The 22,703-nt window shown below is 35.0% G+C and overlaps 1 protein-coding gene across 4 annotated transcripts in view; it reads left to right on the top strand.

The window, feature by feature from the left end:
- CDKAL1 (CDKAL1 threonylcarbamoyladenosine tRNA methylthiotransferase) overlaps positions 1-22,703 on the top strand; it is a 638,543-nt gene that overhangs the window by 182,662 nt on the left and 433,178 nt on the right. For all 4 annotated transcript variants that reach the window (XM_090271743.1, XM_090271744.1, XM_090271742.1 and 1 more), the window contains 2 exons: positions 865-961; positions 18,546-18,594. In XM_090271743.1, the coding sequence (XP_090127869.1) occupies positions 865-961; positions 18,546-18,594 (146 nt within the window). The remainder of the gene's footprint in view (positions 1-864; positions 962-18,545; positions 18,595-22,703) is intronic.

The following is a 22,703-nucleotide window of genomic DNA, read 5'->3' as shown; positions in this document are numbered from 1 at the left end:
GGGCATATTTTTTTCTCTCCATGCTATGTTGCCTTCTGTGCATCTTTTTGTCACTGAGGGTGTTTTTTTTTTTTAATGCTGTGTTGCTTATGTCCTTTTTTATCTTGTCTCTTATAAACCATAAGCTTATTGAGTACAAGGCACACATCTTCTTCTTTAGTCTATTTCTTATACACTCACCACCATAATTAATTGAATCACTGTATAGTAAGCAGGTTTTTTGTTTGAATTTAAATTTTGTTGACCTCACAAACTCTCTTGCATGTTTGGCAGTGATTCTGTGTGTTATAGCTGCAGTTCTTGTGGAAACCAGATGTTACTTCTTTGTATAGATTGTTAATGTAAATGGAAAGATGTTTTTGTTTGATAAGGTATTTCACATTTATTACAAGAAAACTATTTGTGTGCAATGATGTGCTTGATACAGATAAAAAGTAAAACCAGGTGGCAGAGACAGGCAATTATTATTCTCTTGGATATGTTAAGCAATCTGTAGAAGTCAGATCTTTTTTGATTCTGTTAATAAGTTTTTCAGGATTCCAAGTGGGAAAATTCTACCAAAGTGTTCTAAGTTATTGAAATGAAACACTCACAGGTGCTGTTAAAATAGTATTTTATATTCTGCCTATTCATTCATTTGTTTAATCATTCTCTGAATGCTTCCGGTACCACACCATTTATGGTATGATAAACAGACACATACATAAGTCTTATTATAATATTTTTTTAAACAGTTGTAAGAAAATCCAGTTTCATGCTAGATGGCTTTGTTATTATTTAGAGAACTAACATGCACTAACATCAGTTTCCACAAGTACACCTGTGAACAAAAGATTTCACACTGTCTTCTCTCCAACCTTCTAGAAAAGCTCAAGAGGAGAACAAGAAAATAGTGCTAGCTGGATGTGTTCCTCAAGCCCAACCTCGCCAGGACTACCTTAAAGGACTGAGTATCATAGGGGTAAGCTAGTACCTGATGGGGAAAAAAGAAGATATTCTATTTTTAAAACATGTTATAACTCCACAGCTTATTTTCTCTTTCTGCATTACTTACAAGCTATGTTATACTTATGACTGTCCTCAACATACTTCCCCTATTGCCATGAAACTTTGTCATGCCTGTGTAACTTTTTCACCTTAGCACAAAAATATGTTCTAGATTTTCTCATAAAAAAAGAGAACACTTAACAGAATAAGTAAGTCATAGCATAGAATTAAGTCCCTTAATAATAACCTGGTCTTTGACTATCTGGAATTGCTATATTATCCCTTTGAGTGCCATGCATAATTCGAAATTTGGATCAACATGAGAAAACTGATATCAATATATAACCTGAGGTACAAAAAAAGAGAACAAAACATAAAATACAAATTATCCCATTGTTATTTACACTCATAGCAATTGTAAAAAGAGTTGCTGGGAGCAATGCTGGCACTTTTGGGAAAATTTGTCAGCATCACTCACAGCGATGTTGGCACTCAAAGGGTTAAAAATTTCCCACCACACTAAATTACTTGTCATCTCCCACTACACAGATGCCATTTTTGGAATGTCCCACTTCCCCTGTACTCACCCCCAAGTCTCAGCTTCAATATTACCATTCTATAGAACTTTCTCTGACAATTCCGAGCAGTCCCCAATAACCCTGTCTCTGCGTTCTCTTTGCTTACTGTGCGGTTTCTTGTCATTTGCTCTCTCAGCCTTTCACAGAGTTGTGATTTTGGGGTTAATGTAAATGATTTTTTTCAATAAAGCTTACCTCTCTATTTAAATTACTAGCTTCATGATGATAGCTGTTCAGTTTTTTAAAGACCCTCAACGGGTTTCTTAAGCCTTTCCCACGTTGCCTGACATACAGTAGGCACTCTATAAGTGGTGGGTGGCTGACTGACTGAATGAAATTATCTTCCCTTGTATTTTTGTTGTTGGCATACTTGTTTTCCCAGTTGGGCAGTCAGCTCTGTGAAAGCATGAGACTGCTATCTACTGTCTTTCTTATTCTTGTGGGCATCACTATTCACAAAATGCCCATTCAGTCAGTATTTGTTGACCACATGGTGGTGCTTCATCCTTTCCATTATTCTACTGCAGCTGTACTCAGCATGCTCAGTAATCATCTTTTAAAAAGACTTCTTTAGTTTTTTAAAAATATAAAAGTACTGTATGCTCATAGAAAAAACTATGTGAATAATTGGCACCTGGATTGAGATTTATTGGATTTTTCCTTATTTGATGTACCATTGACAGGTTCTTGTACTGTATTGTCAGTGTAATGAACTTGATTTCTTCTGTGAAGTTCTTGCCCCACTAGCAAATTTAATAATCTTTGAACAAACATTCTCGTGTTAAACAAACAGAACCTGAATGTTTGGGAACCTTAGTTTTTTTCATCATTTGTCTGTTTACATTTTGATTTCTCTTGGTTTAAGGAATGAAATGAATTGGACTCCTGAGTTATCTTTTCATGTCAGACTAACTTTCTCTATAAACATAATCCTGCTGTGTTAGGGAAATAGGAAACTAGTTAGAATTTTGTTTTAGAGATGGAATGCGGTAAAAGCTTGGGATTCATCTTAGATTTCATCTCAAGGAATTAAGTACCAGATTAGTAGGATTTCTTTAGTATGACAAAAGCATCTTCTCTATGTATATATGGTAACATTTTCTTAAACTTCATTGTGTGCAGTAAAGAGCTTAGTATATGTTAGGATGCAGGGGAGAGTCTCAGGATAGTGTAAGGGAGGACCCGCAGTGCTTTTACTGTGGAAGGTGATTTTCAGGGATAATGTAAATCCATGGTTACTACAGTTAAAGATTGTTTTCCTATTTAATCTAGCACCCTTTTTGTTCTGGCACCTAGTCTCATCATGTTACCTTTAAACTGCTTTAGATTTTATTCTGCTCCTTTATAATTGGAAAAATAACTTAAGAATACATGTTTTAAAAAGTGAGTAGAAAGAAGATTCATGATTCCATCACCCTAGCACAATAATTGTAACCTTGCTTATCCTCTTCAGTTTTTAATCTTTGTACATTTCTAAAAATTGTACTCTCCAGATTATTTTGTCTTCTTATTTTTCCATGAGCTTTGTTATTAAATGAGGTTTTTAATCATTTAAAATTCTTCATTAATATTCTATTAAAGGATATGCTGTGATATAGTTAACTGTTCTTTTTTTTTTAAAGAGAGAATCTTTTTTTTTTAAAGTTTTTATTTATTTATTTATTTATTTTTAGAGAGAGGTGAAGGGAGAAAGAGAGGGAGAGAAACATCACTGTGTGGTTGCCTCTCACACGCCCCCAACTGGGGACCTGATGTGCAACCTTGTCATGTGCCCTGACTGGGAATCGAACCAGCGACACTTGGTTCACAGGCTGACACTCAATCCACTTAGTTAATTGTTCTTAATTGTCAGATATCAGTTTTTCTGATTTTTAGAAAATATATTGCACACATTAATACCTACAAAGGGGTTTTACTTTAATTTAAAATCAGTATATGGTGAAAAGTTTCCAAAAGTTGAATCATACTATCAGTAGAAATGTTTTACAGTTGTAATTTAATTTTATTTTCAGCATTTACTATTAAACTATATGATTATTCTTTGTCAACATTGTTTTGTAGAGCAGTTTTCTGTAACAGCAAGATGACATCTATAAAAACTAACTCTTTTCAAAATTTTCTTTTTCTTTAAAAATTTTTTTTAGAGCGAGGGAAAGGAGGGAGAAAGAGGGGGGAAGAAAACATAGATGTGAGAAAGAAATATCTATTGGTTGCAAACTGTATGTGCTCGGACCAGAGACCGAACCTGAAACTCGGGCTCGTGTCCTGACTGGGAATTGAACCAGCAGCCTTTTGCTTTGCGGGATGACGCCCAAACAACTGAGCCACACCAGGCATAACTGACTCATAAAAATTATGTCCACAGAACCAAGAATTTAAGGGAAAATACCAAAATAATCTCTAACTGGTGTTTGTAGAGACTGTTTCTGAATAGCATTGTTAGAATTGCTATAAAATCTGAAACCTTCTAAAATAAAATGAGTTACATTGAAATAAAGAAATGAATTATATTGGTTTATACAAAGAAAAAATAGTCCTGAAATGTGAAAAAATATGACGATGTTTAAATTCAGTGATTTTGGAAACTATTTTTAAGAGGATGTCTGGAATTATATTGCACATTTGATTTACAGACTGGGTAAAAACTGTTATTCCTTCACAGAATTTCCCTCACAGAATTTCCGTCACAGAATTTCTGTGATGGAAGGTGTTAATAGAGGTGGAAGGAAGAGCAGCTGTAACTGCATTCTGTGTTCCTCTTCTGCTAGGATTTATCTCTTTCACCCCACAATATAGGGAGAATGTATCAGGTGATTGAAATAAAAAGCTGCCCTTAGGTGGGGGGTGGGGGGAGTCAGTGGGTGAGCATGCTACTTATTGCACACCTGAGTTAGAAGGACATAGTATCCCTTGTTTGCAAATGCTCTTAGCATTTAAGAAGGTATTTAGTAAGTAAGAAGGATATTACTACCATCATAAAATGTTAATTTCCATCAATATCAGCCTTTAGAAATGGTGTATTTAATTTGCTTTCATCATTAGAGTTAGCAGTGTGGTGAGGGTACATAATAATTGGTGATTTGACCTCTGGACCTTTTCCATGGTCTATCTTGCTGTCTCCTGAAACTGTCTAGTTGTGATTAATATTATTTGTGTGGTGGTGCACGGAAAGAAAATAGAAGTAAAACCCATCAGCCTCTATGTCCAGAACCAGCTTTGGTAGCAGTAACCTCCCATTCTGGAGCACAGCGCTGTCTTAATTTTTTTCACATTGGGAGTAGAGCAAGAACAGATTTAAAATGTAGGTGTCTTGGATAAAAATATTTTTCTTAGCCAAACTTTTTTCTAGGATGATTACATGGAGTTTATATTTTATGTCTAAAATATATGTATTTGTAGGTAACCATGCAAGATCTTTTTAAAATTTTCACTATCTTGGAACATTTTACTTTACTGTGAAAATTTTCATTTCTTCTTTGGCAGATAGCTATGGTTAACCATCCACCCTGGAATGAGTTTTCATGCAGTATCATTTTTTCCTGATTATTTTTTAAATTGGTTACTCTGTGTCTAGCTGTAGGTCGTTTCATGATCTTGTGCCTTTATCTATTGAACATTCTTTTCCTTTTCTTCAGCTCATTTGCTGGCAGGAAAGTTTCTTTTAGAACAGCCAGAAAGTAGGATGATTTCTGATAAAGTCTGGTAGAAAAAAAAAAAAAATAGTAGACTTCAGGACTCAGAAAGTTTGGCTTCAAATCCTGGGGCTGCTGCATTATTCTTCTTTTGATTTAGCAAGTGTGTACTGAGTGCCTGTTATGTGCTCGCTACTGTTCTGGGTGGTAGGGATGCAGTAGTATATAACATCCAATAGTATATACAATCATCAGGGGTCCTGTCTTCATAGAGCTTACATTTCAGTTTTTTGAGGCAAGACATCTGGGGTGAACCTAGAATATTTCCAGCCTCCTGGAGAATGTGCTGGGATGGGCCCTAGACCACAGAGCGATTGATTAGTTGGGAATTTCTCTGTAAGGCTCTGATGGAAATACACTTGTGTCCATCAGTTAGGAGTTGTGTTAGGGATAGATGGATGAAATGATATTTATTTGCTTAAGTTTTAATTAAGGTATTGTTATTTCTCAATTATTGCAGTAGCCATTATTAACAGGAATAACATTTCTTAGGAAGGTTGCGTTTTTACTCTGTTATAGGAAAGCATGTTTACAAAACCTGTACATTTTGTTTGGATTTTCTCTGTTACTAAACAAGGACTACATTTGAACTAGGTCTTGGTATTGATTCATTAGGCTTATCTTTGTAGTAATTGTATAATTTCTCTAGAAATCCTAAATAGCAAATTAATACACATGCTTTATCATTCTAAAACATAGTTTACAGCAGAATATGTAATTTGATGTTAAAAATGTGTAGATGACAAAACTTCCTGATGTGCAAGCTGTGAGACAGACAGACGCATGTTTTCTTTGGAGAGCTGAACAGAAATGTGATTTAACACAGGTGTCCACTTAGGGCCTGTTTCTCATTTGATTTGCAGCAGTTTAAATGTCTTCTTAGGCAGGTTGCTCTCATCCTGAAAAGTCCAGCAGCATGATGACCATTTCAGATGTGGACACTTTAATTTTGGAAATTTTTGTATAAATAAAACAGCATTTGAAAGAGGCTATATTTGAGAATATTTCTATTATGTACCATATTATACAAGGTAAATAAATTTATGAAGTGAAACAATGTCACAATAATAGTGGCACTGATATTGAGGGCAAAGCCTGATAAAAACTGTGTTCTGTTTTTCACTACTTCATGTCTTCTAACACTTTTTTTTATATTAGATTTTTATTTTACTTTTAATTACCAAAAAGGCTTTATCATAATACAGTGACATGTAAATTTAAAAGCCCTTTCATGTTTGTACCCTCCTAGGTCTATTATCTTTTTTAAGGCCTCTTCTTATCTACCTGTACGTATACACATTTTTCACCTGTTGAATGATAAAAAATGTAATGTGTCATAGTAGTTAAGAGCCTGATTCAGGAGTTAGATTGCATAGGTTTATATGTCTGCTGCTCCACTTATCGGCTGTGTGATCTTGTATCAGTTACTTATCCTCTTTGTGCCTCAGTTTCTTCCTTTGTAGAATGGAGAGAATAATAGAACCTGAGTTTTGTAGGGGTTAAATGTATAATACCTGTAATTGCTTAGCACGGTGCCTGGCACATAGTTAAGTGGCTCAGTATTAGCTTTTAAGAAAAATGAGCAAGAAGTGTGTGTCCCAGCTTGAGTTGGAGGGAGTAGTTTTAAAAGATGTGTTTGAAGTAGTGCAGATAAGTGATAGAGTAGGGCAGGTGGAGAGATGGACTTTGTATTCAACGAATGCTTAAGTCAAACCCAACAGGACATGGGGAAAGACTGAGTGGGGGTTAAGATAGCATGAAAAGGTGAGGGTTAGAAACAGAACTATCTGGTGGTTATTTCTGTATGCCTTTTATTTATTATCTGTTAATTGTTTTCTTATAAGCTATTAATACTAATATTTTTTCTTATTTAGAGGAAGATTCATTGAGGTATAATTAGCACATAGTGAAATTCATCTTCAGTGAAGTCTGACAAATGTATACTCTTGTATAAGCACCACCAAAATCAAAAACAGAACATTCTCCTTGCCATAAAAAGTTTCCTTGTGTTCTTTTGTATTCAACCCCGTCCCCTAGCCAACCACACATACCCACAGTCCTTGGCAGTGACTGTTCTGATTTCTGTCCTTGTAGTCTTGCGTTTTTCAGAATGTCATATAAATGGAATCATATGTTACTTGGTTTTGCTTTTTTCACTTAGCATAATGCATTCAGTATTCATCCCTGTTGTTGTAATTGTTAATCATTACTTTTTATTGCCTGTAATTATTTTACTGTATCATGAACCACAGTTTCTTCATCTTTTCACCAGTTGGTGGAAATTTGTGTTGTTTCTAGTTTTGGGCTACTGAAAATAAAGCTCCCGTGAACATTCATTGATAGGTTTTTGTGTGGGTGTATTTGCAATATCTTGGGTAAATTCCTAGGAATGATATTCTTTGGTGACCTGGTAAGCATCTCTCAACCTTTTAAGAAACTGCGGAAGTGTTTTCCAAAACAGCTATACCATTTTGCATTTCTACTAGCAGTTCCGGTTTCTTCATATCCTCACCTAAATTAGGTACTGCCAGTTTTTTACTTGTAGCAATTGTACTAGGTATGTAGTGGTATCTCATTGTGGTCTTAGTGTGTGTGCTTTTCTTAGTTGACTAATGGTGTTGAGCATATTTTTGTGTGATTATCTGCCATCTGTATATCTTTGTTAAAGTGTTCAAATCTTTTACCATTTTCTCCTTTTTGGGGGTAGGGTGAGCTTGAGTTAGGAAACTGTTTCTTAGGTAGGACACACACATATACATGAAATGTCCTATTTCTTAGGACGTGAGAAAAAGAAGTTAATAAATTGTACTTCTTCAAAGTTAAGAACTTTTGTCCTCAACAAATGCTATTAAGAAAATGCTCAGAGAACTCATAGGATATGGCAAAAAAATAAAGGAAGAAATGAAGGTTACATAAAATGAAATCAAGAAAAATATACAGGGAACCAACAGTGAAGGGAAGGAAGCCAGGATTCAAATCAACGATTTGGGACAAAAGGAAGAAATAAACATTCAGCTAGAACAGAAAGAAGAAACAAGAATGCAAAAAACAAATAAACAGACAAACCCGAAGAGCCTTAGGAACCTCTGGGGCAACTTTAAATGTCCCAACATCTGAATCATAGGGGTGCCAGAAAGAGAAGAGGCAGAACAAGAAATTGAAAAAATAAAGAAAGAAAACCTCCCTAATTTGGTGAAGGAAATAGACATGCAAGCCCAGGAAGCAAAGAGTCCCAGGCAAGCTAGACCCAAAGAGGACCACACCAAGACACATTGTAATTAAATGCAAAAGTTTAAAGATAAAGAGAGAATCTTAAAAGCAGCAAGATAAAAGCAGAGAGTTACCTACATAGGAGTTCCCATAAGACTGCCAGCTGATTTCTCAAAAGAAACTGCAGGCAAGAAGGGGCAGGCAACAAGTATCCAAAGTGATGAAAGCCAAGGACCTACAACCAAGATTACTCTATCCAGCAAAGCTATCATTTGGAATGGAAGGGCAGATGAAGTGCTTCCCAGACAAGGTAAAGCTAAAGGAGTTCATCATCACTAAGCCCTTATTATATGAAATGTTAAAGGAACTTATTTAAGGAAAAGAAGAAAATCGAAACTATGAACATTAAAATGACAGCAGATTCACAACTATCAGCAACTGAATCTAAATAACTAAAACAAAAACAAAATGGAAAACAAACTAAGAAAACAACCAGAACAGGAATAGAATAATAGGTATTGAGATCATTTGGAGGGTCATCAGCTGGTAAGGGGAAGGGGGAGAAATGTAAAATGGTACAGGGATTAAGAAGCATAATTGGTAGGTACAAAATAGACAGGAAGATGTTAAGAATAGTATAGGAAAGGGAGAAGCCAAAGAACTTACATACATGACCTGTGGACATGACCTGGTGGAGGGAAGGGAGCTATTGAGTGGAGAGGGGCTAAGGGGGAAAATTGGGACAACTGCAACAGCATAATCAACAAAATATACATAAAAAATAAAAATATTAAAAAAAAAGAAAGAAAATGAAAAGACAAGCTGTAGACTGGGAGAAAATATTTACAAAACACATAGCTCCTAAAAGGGTTTATATACAGAATATATAAGGGACTCCTACAACTCATCGGTAGAAAATCAGTCTATTTTAACATGGAGAAAAGATTTAACTCTTTTTGTCATCGTTTTTCACTGTCTTTGAAAATTTTGATATAATAGAAGCCTTGAATATTTTGTGGGGCATAAGGGGGTAATTTCTTTTGTGGCTTCAAAACTTAAAAAAGTTATGGCCCCAGAATCTAGGAACAGGTCTGATAAAGTATCTTATTTCTCTCTCTTCTTAAAAAACTTCTAATGAGTGGAAAGAATTTATTCAAGTCTTCAATCCATTTGCAGTTTACTATGATGGACACTTAAGCTCTATAAAGCCAGAGGTTTTGTTTACTATTATTTTACATCTTTACATTACTTTCTGTGCTCAGTACAGTGTCTGACTCAATGAATATTTGTTGAGGGAATGTTAAATATAAGGTATGCATTTAACTTTATTTTTCCATATTGTTCCTAGCTATTCCAGCAGCATTTATTTTTAAATTTTTCCTTTCCCTCTTTTATGATGCTAACTCAATAGTGTGTTTCTTTGTTAATTGGTGTGTTAGTTTTGTAAGGCCCATAACAGTTTACCATAAACACAGTAGCTTAAAACAACACGTATTTTGGAGATCACGTTAGACACAGGTTTTACTGGACTCCAGTCAAGACAGGGGTACATTGTTTTCTGGCTCTAGAGGAGAGTTCTTTTTCTTTCCTTTTTCAGCTTTTAGAGGCCACTCACTTCTTTTGACATGTGGCCTCCTTCCAACCTAAGGGAGCAACGGCATCCCTCAGTTTTTAAGAACTCCTGTGAATAGATTGGGCCCATCTGGATAATCCAGGCTAATCTCACCTCAAGGTCCTTAGTCACTTCTGGAAAACCCATTTACCATGTCAGGTAACATATTCACTGTTTCTGGGAATTGAGACATCTGGACATTTTTTGGGAGCCGTTATTCTGCCTGCTGCATAAAGTAGTGTTTATTAATTGATGTTTTACATCTCTAATGTGTATTCTGTTTTAGTTTTCCTATTACTGTTTTTAACTTCAGTATCACTTTGAAAATAGTTTTTTACTTTATAACGTCCTAATATTTACTATGATAATATTCTAATGTCTCAGATAATGTTTCTATATATAGTTGAGTTTAGCATGTTGAACTTTGTTATAATTGATGAAAGATTTTGTTTTTCACTACAGAAAAGTTTTTCAGGTATTTTAGTAGGGTTTAAGAGATGGAAGTTACTGATACTGATACCCATTTGCTGGCATCATCTAGCCTGGCGTCATATTTGAATTAGTAATTTTTTATCTCTTACTAAGTGTTAGTCACTCACTGGTACCGTTCAGGGAGAAAGTATGCTTTTAGTCGTGTGTGAGGAATGTGCTGTCATATAGTTTTTGATGAAAGGGCTATTTTTACTATTGGTGAAGAATTTTTCTCAATGAAGAGATGAAAGAAGAAGAAAACATGCTGGGAGATGAGAAAGTTCTGTTCAAAAAGTTAAAACACATGTATCATAAAGTGGTATTTTGTTTTAACTCATTAGCAAATTGGTTCACAACTTTGTGACTTCAATAAGTCTTTCATCTAGTAGTTGAAAGATGTTGTTCATTTGGTGACAGCTATGGATTTTTCCAAATTGAAGATGTTTGGAAATAAAGTTCTCTCCCAATAAATACCAGTTTTAGAGGTAAGGAGTCATCTTAAAAGTTTGGAGAAACACCTTTAGAGAGAAAAATATTTTTATAGAGAAGTCGTACTGAATTTTAACCTGTCAGATGCTGATTATTGGACCAAATTTCCATTACTTAAACATGAAAAATTTGAGCAAAGACATGATGGAAAAGGCTTTTTATATGAATGGTTCTTATTGGAGTTAAAAAGGTATTTTTTTCTTTTAAATGTTGGTAGAGTTTTTAGGTAGTTTTAAAGTTTTGGTATACTTCTTAATTAGAATAATGATAGGTTGTCCTAGTTTATATACAACCAAAATTAAGAGAGCTAATGAGAAATGTTTCTGCCTCTGGGTTTATGTGTATATATAATATAGATACACTCTCTTATTTGTGAAATGATTTGAGATGTCTTGGGATAAAATCAAAGAATAGTAAAACCCCAGCCAGATTCATGTAAGTATAAAAAAACTCACACCATAAATATAAAGAGTAGTCTTTGCATATTTTCCATAGGAGTAGCCTGAGGATGCTTTTAAGATGGTTCTTTTCACCCCCTAGTGACTTCTTTTTGCTAGTAAAATAACACCTAAACTGCATAGCATGAGCTACAAGGTCTCATATACAGAGGGTGGGCAAAAGTAGGTTTTACAGTTATGAGTCTGTGAAGCACAGACCTTCGTTTTGTATTATTATTTCTTCTTGTATTATGTATTTTTCTTTATGAATAACTGTAAACCTACTTTTGTCCGTCCCTGTAATCTTTCCTTAATGACCTGACTCCGTCTCCTGCCACTCTGCTCTTCACTCCCTGTTATTTTTGACCCTCAGCCCTTTAATGCACTCTTCCCCTGGAGCCTCATACTGATGCTTCCGTGTTAGGGTCCAAGTCCCAGGACTAAAGCTGCGACCACTATTGCAAAATTGCTCTCGCCATCTCCTTCCAGTCCCAGATTTTATTTTCTTCATAGCATCGGTAATGACAGGACATGAACATTTTCAACTATTTATATGTTTGTCTCCCTGATTAAAATGTAAGGTCTATGAAGGAGGTACTTGGTATTTTTCACCATTATATCCCCAATTCTTAGAACATTGTGTAGTGCTTGGTTGGTGCTTAACACGTTGTTGACTGGTCACGAATAAACTAGTGTTTTCAAGCATGATAAACTGCTATACAGTTGATTATACCAAAAGAAGTCATTAAAAATGTTACATAGAAGATATGTACAAAGTTTCATTTCAATACTTTATGTTTAAATAAAGTATATTGAAGTTTATTTAGATGGTTTCATTTTCATATTTAATTACAAAAAAGAAAGCAAGTAATATGGAATAGCTTTTGTATAAAACTGCTGGTCAGCAATGTTTTTAATAGATATTTGTCAAGTGAATGCATGCATGTCAGTGGTGATTTGTAGCAGAGAGTGTGGAGGAATAGTTGTTGGCCTGGGTCTCTTGAAAGTCCAGGTTCAGTTGTAGAGCATTCTGGGATTGTTTAGTAATGCCCTTCGTGTGTATAGGAGAAGGGAAACTCATGAAATGTTCACCTGTATGCCATGCCTAGATAAGATCTACTAGAAATGATAGGCAAAACTTTAGGTGACTATCCTTGCATTTCAGTTCCCTAACCCTCTGAAGTAACAGTAGTATTTAGGAATGTTGTGAGGATTAAATGAGATAGTACATGTGTTGTGCTATCACGGAGCCTGGAATGTAGTAATTGCTCAAGAAACGTTAGTTATCACTGTGTTACTACCAGTCACTAACTCATCTAGTTGCTGATTGTTTAGAAAAAAAGACACTTCAAGTACATTACATACTAAAGCAGAACCTCTGCAGAATAGTATCAGCGAGTACAATTGACCTTTTTATTAAACAACTTGGCAAAATTGTGTTTGAGGTATATATTAGTTTCTTAGGGCTGCCATAACAAATTGCCACAAAGTGGGTGGCTATTTAGCTATACTACAAACCTGCACTTTCCAGTATGGTTGCCAATAGACACGTGATTAAGTGAATTAAAATTAAAATTTAGTTCCTCAGTCACAGTAGCTGCATTGCAAGTATGCAATAACTGAGTGAGGCTACTGTGTTGGACATTATACAGCATATAAGCATTTCCATCACCGTAGAAAATTCTATTGGATTGCACTGCTCTGAACAATTAGGAAGTTTCTGACTAGCACTTTTATTTCCTTTAAGTGCCTTAATATAGTTTTTTTTTCTTCAATATGTTTAGTTATAAATTTGGAGTGGTTCTAAAGAGCTGAACAAAATATTCTTATGGATTTCTTTTAGAAGTTCTGCACCAGAATTACTTATTAATGTTATTTATGAATTGTTTATTCACCAACTCCTTTTTTCATTGTCAAGAACATATGGAGTCAGTAATAGAACATACTGCATGTCTTTTTTTTCCTGTATATTTATAACTAAGTGCCTGAAGGACACAAGATACTGTTTTATTTATTTTATTTGAATTATATGCCAGAGACTAAGCTCTTGTGTATTCAGGGATACAATTTATAGTATTAATTAAAAACAGCTTTCCTTTTAACCCCAGAATAAATTCAATGTATTCTTTACTGTATGTGAATCTTGGTTTGTTCTTTCACTCATGATTGTTTTTTCTTCTCTCCCTCTCTCTCACTTTTTTTTTTTTGCTTCCCAACTTCTCCTTCTTCCATTTAACTCACTCCTCCTCTTCTCTGTTTTCTGTCTCCCCTTCCTCCAGTATTCTACTTATGGAAAATGAAAATGACACAACATTTTCACCAAATCATTAATGAACATCTCCCCTGCTTGTTTGTAATCAAATGCTGTAAAATTTTTTTTTCTTCAAATTTGGTTAACCCTTATTTTTGAAGTTCTAGTGCTTCCTCACATCACTCAGTGATTAAATTATCACGTGTAGGCAATATTAATTTTTCTGCCAGAAAGGCAAATGTATCAATTACTTTTATAAATCAGAGGCTATATTTTGAGCTGTATATATGCATGCAAATTCTGTGACCAGCAGAGTGAAAGAAAATCTTTTTCTTAAACACACTTGTGTGTATTTAACTTTAAAAAATTTTTCATTTTGACATAATTTTACATTCACAGAAAAGTGAAATAACTTCCCAAATTCCCCAAATGTCAATTTTTAATAAATTTGCTAATTATTCTTTTTAGATATACACATTTTTTTCTGATCCTTTTTGAGAGTAAGGTGCAAACATCGTGCCCCTTAACTTCTAAATACCCCTATATTTCAAAAACAAAGATATTTTTTACATCACCATAGTACAATTATAAAAATAGGAAGTAACATAGATGCAATATTATATGTCAGTTTGCAGACCATATTCGATCTTTCCATTTGTCCCAGATCCAAAGTTGGGTTCAGCTATTAGGTCTCTTCGATCTCCTTTAAGTTTCCTCAGTTTCATTCAGTTTTATGACCTTTACTTTAGAGCATTTGACTGATTACCCTCAACACTTTTTTGGTAGTAACAACTTTTTAAAATTCTGAGATATAATTCACATACCATACAATTCTCCCATTTCAAATGTGTCATTCAATGTTTTTTAGTATATTCACAGTTATGCAACCATCACCGCAATAAATTTTAGAGTATTTTCATCGTTCCAAAGGAAACCCAATTCTTCTTACCAATTTCTCCCATTTCTTTCCCCATCCATCTACAGACAATTACAATTCTACTTCTGAAGATTTCCCTATTCTGGCCATTTCATATACATGGAATCATTTAATATTTGACTTTTTTAGTCTGGCTTCTTTCACTTAGCATAATGTTTTAGCACATATCAATACTTCTTACTCTTTTATGGCTTAATGATATTTCATTGCATGAATACACTGCCTTTTTTTCTGTCAGTTGATGGCACTTTGGTTGTTTCCACCTTTCTGCTGTTAAAGAATAATGCTACTATGAGCATTTGTCTATAAGTTTTTGTGTGGACATATGTTTTCATTTCTTTTGGATATATGAGGTCTGTCCAGAAGGTATCCAGGCATGTAATATGAAAAATAGAGACACCTATTGAAGAAGATACAAGGTAGAAGGAACATTGTACATAGGACAATGATGCCTCAGTCCCCTTCAAAGTAGGCACCTTGGGACCGCACACAGTGCTCCCAATCACCATCAGCTGCCTCGTCGTATTTTCCGGAATCTCATCAATGGTCTGAAATCTCTTCCCTTTCAAAGGTGATTTTAGTTTTGGGAAAAGTCAAAAGTCACAGGGCACCAAATCTAGGCTGTAGGGGGCGCTGAGTCACCTGGATGATTTGAATTTTTGCCAAAAAACTGCATGAGATGTGATGTATGAGTGTGTGATGAAACTGCCAATCACCAGTTGTCCATAGCTGTGGCCTTCTGAATCATCTGAATAGTGTCCACAGAGCAATGCTTAGGCTTCATGCAAAATTTGATGTAGATTTGTTTCTCTATTTGCTCATTCATTTTGAATGCGACAGCCACACAGTACACATGCTCACTCAATGGCATCTGCCACCCCTACTGATTAGTACAGTGAAGTCATCATTGTTCACGCATGTGCATTCCGGTGCACTCTCCTTGACTACCACATTACATCGGTGTTGTGGAAACTGTCCTCGTTTTATTAACAATGGCTGGACTTTTTCCAGTCTGACCTTGTATGCACTCAATTTCTTCTAGCCACCAGAAGTCCTCTTTCAATTAGAAAAATAAAGAATATTATTTTTCTGTTGCAGTTGACATACAATATTACATTAGTTTCAGGTGATGGAACATTTATGTAACTCATGAAATGACCAGCCCATCATTTTCATATATTTAAGATTCATTTCTACTGAATTCTCAGCTACCCTATGTCCATTAACCTCCCTTACAGTTAAATCAGGCATACCCATTTTAGTCTTTATTTCCTTGTTATCTTTGTAGCAATTGACACTGTTGGCTGCTTTCTCCTCTTTGAACGTTTTGTTATCCTGGCTTTGATCACATTCTTTACGGAAACCACATGAACTCTCTTAATAAAACCAAGTCTGATTCTTCCAGTGGTTCCAGGTGAACCCATCTCCAGTTAGATTGGTTGGTTTGGGATTAAAGATATTTCATTCTCTGAGGTTAACTTTGTCTTTGACAATTTCCCAATAATTATTGCTACAGCTAACACCATGCTGTGCTAAGTCTTGGTCAGAGACAGAACTGGATAAGTGTGTTCGCGCAAGTCTTTCCTTATTTCTTATAAGACACTGAGGCAATGGAATAGTTTTAAAGATTTGACATTCCATTTTTAGTAAAGTTTTTTGAAAAGTGCCCTTTTTTTTTGGTCTCAGTTGAGGCCATTGCGGCATTGTTGTATAATAAAAACTAGAAATAGCCTAAAGGCTCATTAATAGGGGAATGGATTAATCCATTATGGTATATCTATACATGAGATACTGGGCAGCTAGTAAAATGAACGGAGTAAGTCTGTATGTACTGATGATGTATAGAAAACAAATCAAGGGCATGTCTATTTTATATATCATCTATGTATTTCATAATTTGTGAACCAAAAAAAGAAAAAAGGAAAAGAAAAAACTATGGAACTATTAGACCCCTTTGTAAATTGTTTTGCTTTTTGCAGTTTCACTTACCTGTGGTCAAAGCACAGCAGGAGTATTAAACAGAAAGTTCCAGAAATAAACAATTCATAGGTTTTAAATTGCGTGCTGTTCTAAGCAGCCTGAAGAAATCTCATGCTGTCCTGTGCTGTCCCACCTGTGCCCTCTGGGATGTGAATCATCCCATTGTTCAGTGTATCTGTGTGGTATATGCTTACTGGTCACTTAGTAGCCATCTCTTTTATCAGATTGGCTATTAGGGAGAGAGACATAACTTTGATTACCAGTACATTGTTATAATTGTTCTATTTTATTATTGGCTCCTGTTATTAATCCCTTACTGTGCCTAATTCATAAATTAAAGTTTAGTATAGGTATGTGTATATAGGAAAAAAAAAAGGATTTGTTGCTATCTGCAATTTCAGATCTCTACTGGTAGGTCTTGGAACATATACCTTATGGATAAGGGGAGACTCTGTATTCAGGGTGGGTAAAAAGTAGGTTTACAGTTGTTCATATGGAAAGTAATGCAGTAATTAATAAGTAATAATACAATAATAAACTTGTATATTCATAATTGTATACCTACTTTTGCCCCATCCTGTATATAAATGTTTAGCACTGTAAAATGTCTTGGTATCTCTTCTTCAAACTATTATGAGTGATTTCATCTGAAGAGTGGAAATGCAGGCTGGAGGATGTTATGGGTTCCTTTATTTCTGCTTTATATTTCTGTTTTGTTTGAATTTGTTCAGTGAACACGTAATAAAACAATGATGAACTGAATATCAACCTATGATCTATTTTTACTTAACTTTCTCTATTCCTTTAGCTTCTTGGACTACCATCTTTGCTTGTTTCATTTTCCTTCTAAACTCTAGCCACTCTAACTCAGTCTCCCTAGTGGGCTTCTTCTAATCTAATCCTGCTTATCCCTCAAGAAGCATTCCTGGATCACTCAGTCAGATTTTATTACCCTTCCTCTGTGATCTCATGGCCCCCTGGGAAATCTTTCTTAGTCACTGGTGTGTAGGGCAGGAGCTGTTATTATTTGACTTTGTAATCCATGGACTTGTGCACAGTATCCAGCACGGGGTAGAAAGTCATTAAAAGGGGTTTCAGTGTTAAAATAATAAAGAATGGAATTTGGGGTAGATCCCCTTAATATCAGCATGTCCTTTTGTATAGGTTGTCATTTTCTGCCATTTTTCTTGAACTCTGTGTGAAGAGACATATTTTGTTTTATTTTTTATTATTATTTTTTAATGTATTTTATTGATTATATTGTTACAATAGTTCCAATTTTCTCCCCTTTACTCCCCTCCACCCAGCATCTCCCTCCCCCAGCAATCCCCCCACCAAGTCCATACCCATGGTTCGTAAAAAATAACTATCCCTCCCTCTCAGATATTAAGACCCTTTGTAATCTTGTAAAGGACAATGGGCGAAGGTCTCGTGTTCCTCTAGTTGCTTCAAGCTGGACATGGTTGTCGTCCTACCTACCCTTGGGTCCAGAAATCCCTAATAATAGTGGGGGTGTGGAGGGGAGGGTGGCCTTCCCACTTGGGGAAGGATTGTGCAGACTCCAGGTCAGTTGGCTGGAAGAGACATATTTTAATTAAACTTCAGTTTATATCTCAGGATATTTTGAGTTTATGTTGATAGGCTCTTCTAACAACTCCAGGAAGTTTAGTTAAATGTAATATGATTTTTTAAATTATTAGAGGATAAGAGAGTGGTAATTTCATACTTCATTGTAACATAAAACACTAATACAGGATATTTTTAGTAATACCTTAAATGCGTTAATTAAAGAAAATCTGGATTTGTGTACTTAGATGTGTAACATTGATGCAAGCAAAAGGATAAATACAGATTAATACTTCTGTGTGAACTGTTTCTCTAACAGTTTGTTTTCTTTTTAGGTTCAACAGATAGATCGTGTAGTAGAAGTTGTGGAGGAAACAATTAAAGGTAATTCTTGAAAGTGAGATAAGCTGTGGTATATACGTATTGTAAATAAAACTCCCTTTTACAGAGTTAGCCTGGACGAGGTGCAAAGAGGAAGGACTGCACTGGAGAGCCTGGTTATTCTCATCACTCTCCAAGAAGGAGGATAAGTCACCAGCTCTCATTGTTTCCATCTTCTTAGCTATTTCTTTATATTTTACTATTCATTTTTTAGACAGAAAAAGATAGTTATCCACCATGGCAGTCTCCGGTGTTGCAATGATTTTTTGGGTTTCAAAGCATGTGAGGTTATATTTATAAAAATACTACTTAGTTAACATTTACTGAGCATCTTTATGAAAATTTTTGTTTTAGATACAAATTTAAAATTTTGTCCCTGATGGCTTCATGCACTGACAAATCCCATGTTAGAGATGTATTTGATTAGCTTGTGAGTCTGATCACATTTATTTATTTAATTAGAGTCACATTGGGTAATAAAATTATATAGGTTTCAGGTGTATAATTCTATTAACACCTCATCTGTATATTGTCTGTTCGTCACCTCATGTCAGATCTCCTTCCGTCTGTTTATCCCCCCTTTTACCTCCCCCACTCCCCTTTCCCTCTGGTAATCACAATACTGTTGTCTGTGTCTATGAGGGTTTTTCTTTTTTTGCTTAATCCCTTCACCCTTTTCACCCAGTCCCTCAAACCCCCTCCCCTCTGACAGCTCTCAGTCTGTTCTCTGTCTCTATGAGTCTGTTCCTATTTAAGTTGTTACTTTATTTTCTTCATTAGATTCCACATACTAAGTGAAATAATATGGTACTTGTCTTTCTCTGACTGGCTTATTTCACTTAGCATAATATTCTCCAGGTCCCTCCACACCTCGCAAAGGGTAAACTTTCTTTTTTATGGCTGAGTAGTATTCCATTGTTTAAATGAACCACGGTTTTCTTTATCCTCTCCTCTACTGATGGGCACTTAGGCTTTTTCTAAATCTTGACTATTGTAGATGGCACTGCAGTGAACATAGAAGTGTATATATTCCTTCAAATTAGTGTTTGGGTCTTTTCAGATATATTCCCAGAAGTGGAATCACTGGGTCATAGGGCAGTTCCATTTTTAATTTTTTGAGGTAAATTCATACTGCTTTCCACAGCGGCTGCACCAATCTGCATTCCCACCAACAGTGCACAAGGGTTCCCTTTTCACCACATCCTTGCCAGCACTTGTTGTTTGTTGATTTATTGATGATAGTCATTTTGACAAGTGTGAGCTGATGTTTCATTGTGGTTTAATTTGCATTTCTCTGATGATTAGTGATGTAGATAATTTTTTCATATGTCTGTTGGCCATCTGTATGTCCTCTTTGGTGAAATGTCTATTTAGGTCCTTTGCCCTTTAAAAAAAAATTATTGATTTTAGAAAGAGAGAGAGGGGAAGGGGAAGAGAGCAATACATCGATTTGTTGTTCCACTTATTTATGCATTCATTGGTTGTTTATTGTATGTGCCCTAACTGGAAATTGGACCTGCAGCCTTGGCATATCAGGATGATGCTCTAACCAACTGAGCTACCAGGCCAGAGCCCTCTGCCCATTTTTAATTGGATTATTTTTTAGTGTTGAGTTTTAATAAGTTCTTTATAAATTTTGGATATTAACCCTTTATCAGATATATCATTGACAAATATGTCCTCCCACAAATATGTCTTTTCATTTTGCTGGTGGTTTCCTTTGCTGTGCAAAAAATTTTTAGTTTGATATATTCCCATTATTTTATTTTTTCTGTTTCTCTTGCCTGAGGAGAGATATATCAGAAAAAATATTGCTACAAGAAATGTCTGAGGTTTAACTGTGTATATTTTCTTCTAGTGTTTTTATAGTTTTGAGTCTTACATTTAAGTATTTAATCCATTCTTTTATTTTTGTGTATGGTGTAAAAAAGTGGTCTAGTTTCATTTTTTTTACATGTATCCAATTTTTCCCACACCACTTATTGAATAGATTACTTTACTCCATTGTATGTTTTGCCTCCTTTCTCAAATAGTAATTGACCATAAAGGGGTGGATTGATTCCTGGCCTCTCTATTCTGATCCATTGAGCTACATGTCTATTTTTATGCCAGTACCATGCTGCTTTGTTTACTGTGGCCTTGTAGTACAGCTTGATATCAGGTAGCATGAGTCCTCCAACTTCGTTCTTCTTTCTCAAAATTGCTGTTGCTATTCTGGTTCTTTTGTGGTTCCATACAGATTTTTTGAAATGTTTGTTGTAGTTCTATGAAATACACTATTGGTATCTTGATAGGAATTGCATTGAATCTATAGATTGCTTTGGGTAGTATGGATATTTTAATGATGTTAATTCTTCCTAGCCATGAACATGGTATATGCTTCCACTTATTTGTATCTTCTTCAGTTTTTTCCTTCAGTGACTTATAATTGTTTGAGTATAGGTCTTTTATATTCTTGGTTAAATTTATTCCTAGGTGGGTTTTTTATTTTTTTAATTTTTTTAATGCAATTGTAAATGGGTTTTCTTAGTTTCCTTTCTGATATTTTATTATTGGTGTATAAAAATTCAACTGACTTCTGGATATTTATTTTGTATCCTGCTACTTCACTAAAATCATTTATCCGTTCTGGTAGGTTTTTTAATTTTTATTTTTTTAATGAAATCTATTGGGTTCTCTATATACAGGACCATGTTATCCACAAATAATGACAGTTTTACTTCTTCCTTTCCAGTTTGGATTCCTTGCTGGTCAAGTAGTGTTGGTTGTAGGTCCTTGTTTTTCATCACTTTGAATATTTCATGCCAGTCCCTTCTGGCCTGAAATGTTTCTGTTGAGAAATCAGCTTCCAGTGTTATGAGAGTTCCCGTGTAGATAACTGTCTTTCTCTTGCAGCTTTTAAAGTTATTTTGTTGTCCTTAACCTTTGCCATTTAAGTTATGATTTGTCTTGCTCTGGACCTCTTTAGATTTATCTTGTTTGGGACTCTTGGCACTTTTTGGACTTGTGTGTCTTTTTTCTTTACCAGTTTAGGGAAGTTTTCAGCCATTATTTTTTCAAACAGATTCTTGATCCCGGGCTGGAGAAGTTTGGCTTGGAGTTGAGACCCTGCGCTCCTCACGGGGTTCCTTTGTAGCTGAGATATCCCTCCAGAATCTCTGCTACTGCCTGCCCGTGGGAGTGGGGCTAGCCCTTTTCACGTCTCTACCCTTCCTACAGGTTTCAGTGTGGTTTTTAAGACTTTGGCTAGTCTTCAGTTGGTTATTCAGGTTGATTGCTCTATATTTTAGTTGTAATTTCAGTTTGGTCCTGGCAGGAGGTGTGTGTAACATCCACCTACTTCACTATCGTCTTGGATCTCCCTGTTCTTTTATTTTTAATCTTATTATTTTTGCCTAAAATAGACTTAATTTAAATTTTAGATCAGGAAGGCAGAATTTAATCAATTATGAAATAAGAAAATATTTTTTTGCACTTTTTCAGTTTTATTGAGATACAGTTGACATTTGCATGTTTTCCTATCACATAGTTATAGCTTTGTTTTTTAAAAGCACTTTTTAAAGTTCAATTTTGATTCCTCTTCAAGGTGTAATTTTTATAGTTTCACTAGAAAATAGAATTATGCTTTGCTTGTTTCATTAGCCAATATTCTTTGAAACAGATTTTTATTGAGAAACAGATGTCATTGAGAAATAAGTCATTCTTAATTCTGTAGTTTAATTCTTAATTTTTTTATTTATTGATTTCACGGGGGCGGGGGTGGGCATGAGGGAGAGAAGGAATGAGAATCATCAATTTGTTGTTCCACTTATTTATACATTTGTGAGTTGATTCTTCGTGCCCTGACCAGAGATTGAACACACAACCATGGTGTACTGTGATGATACTCTAACCAACTGAGCTACCTGGCCAGGGTCTAATTCTTAAATATTTATAGCCCGTTTTACTTTGTTAGATTAGCACAAACGAAAACCAGTAATATGATATTAAAATATTAAGTTAAATAAATTGACAGTCTCACAATTTTTATCATACTTTTTAAAATTAATAATTTGATTAAAAAAAACCCTGAATAGATTACTTACCCCAAATTGAGATTTTTGTTTTTTAAC

The sequence above is a fragment of the Furipterus horrens genome, unplaced genomic scaffold (assembly GCF_987537825.1).
Source record: "Furipterus horrens unplaced genomic scaffold, mFurHor1.1.pri manual_scaffold_3, whole genome shotgun sequence".
NCBI classification, from domain to species: Eukaryota; Metazoa; Chordata; class Mammalia; order Chiroptera; family Furipteridae; genus Furipterus; species Furipterus horrens.
Note: the sequence above shows the minus strand (reverse complement) of the source record. Positions and strands in the feature narration are given on the sequence as shown.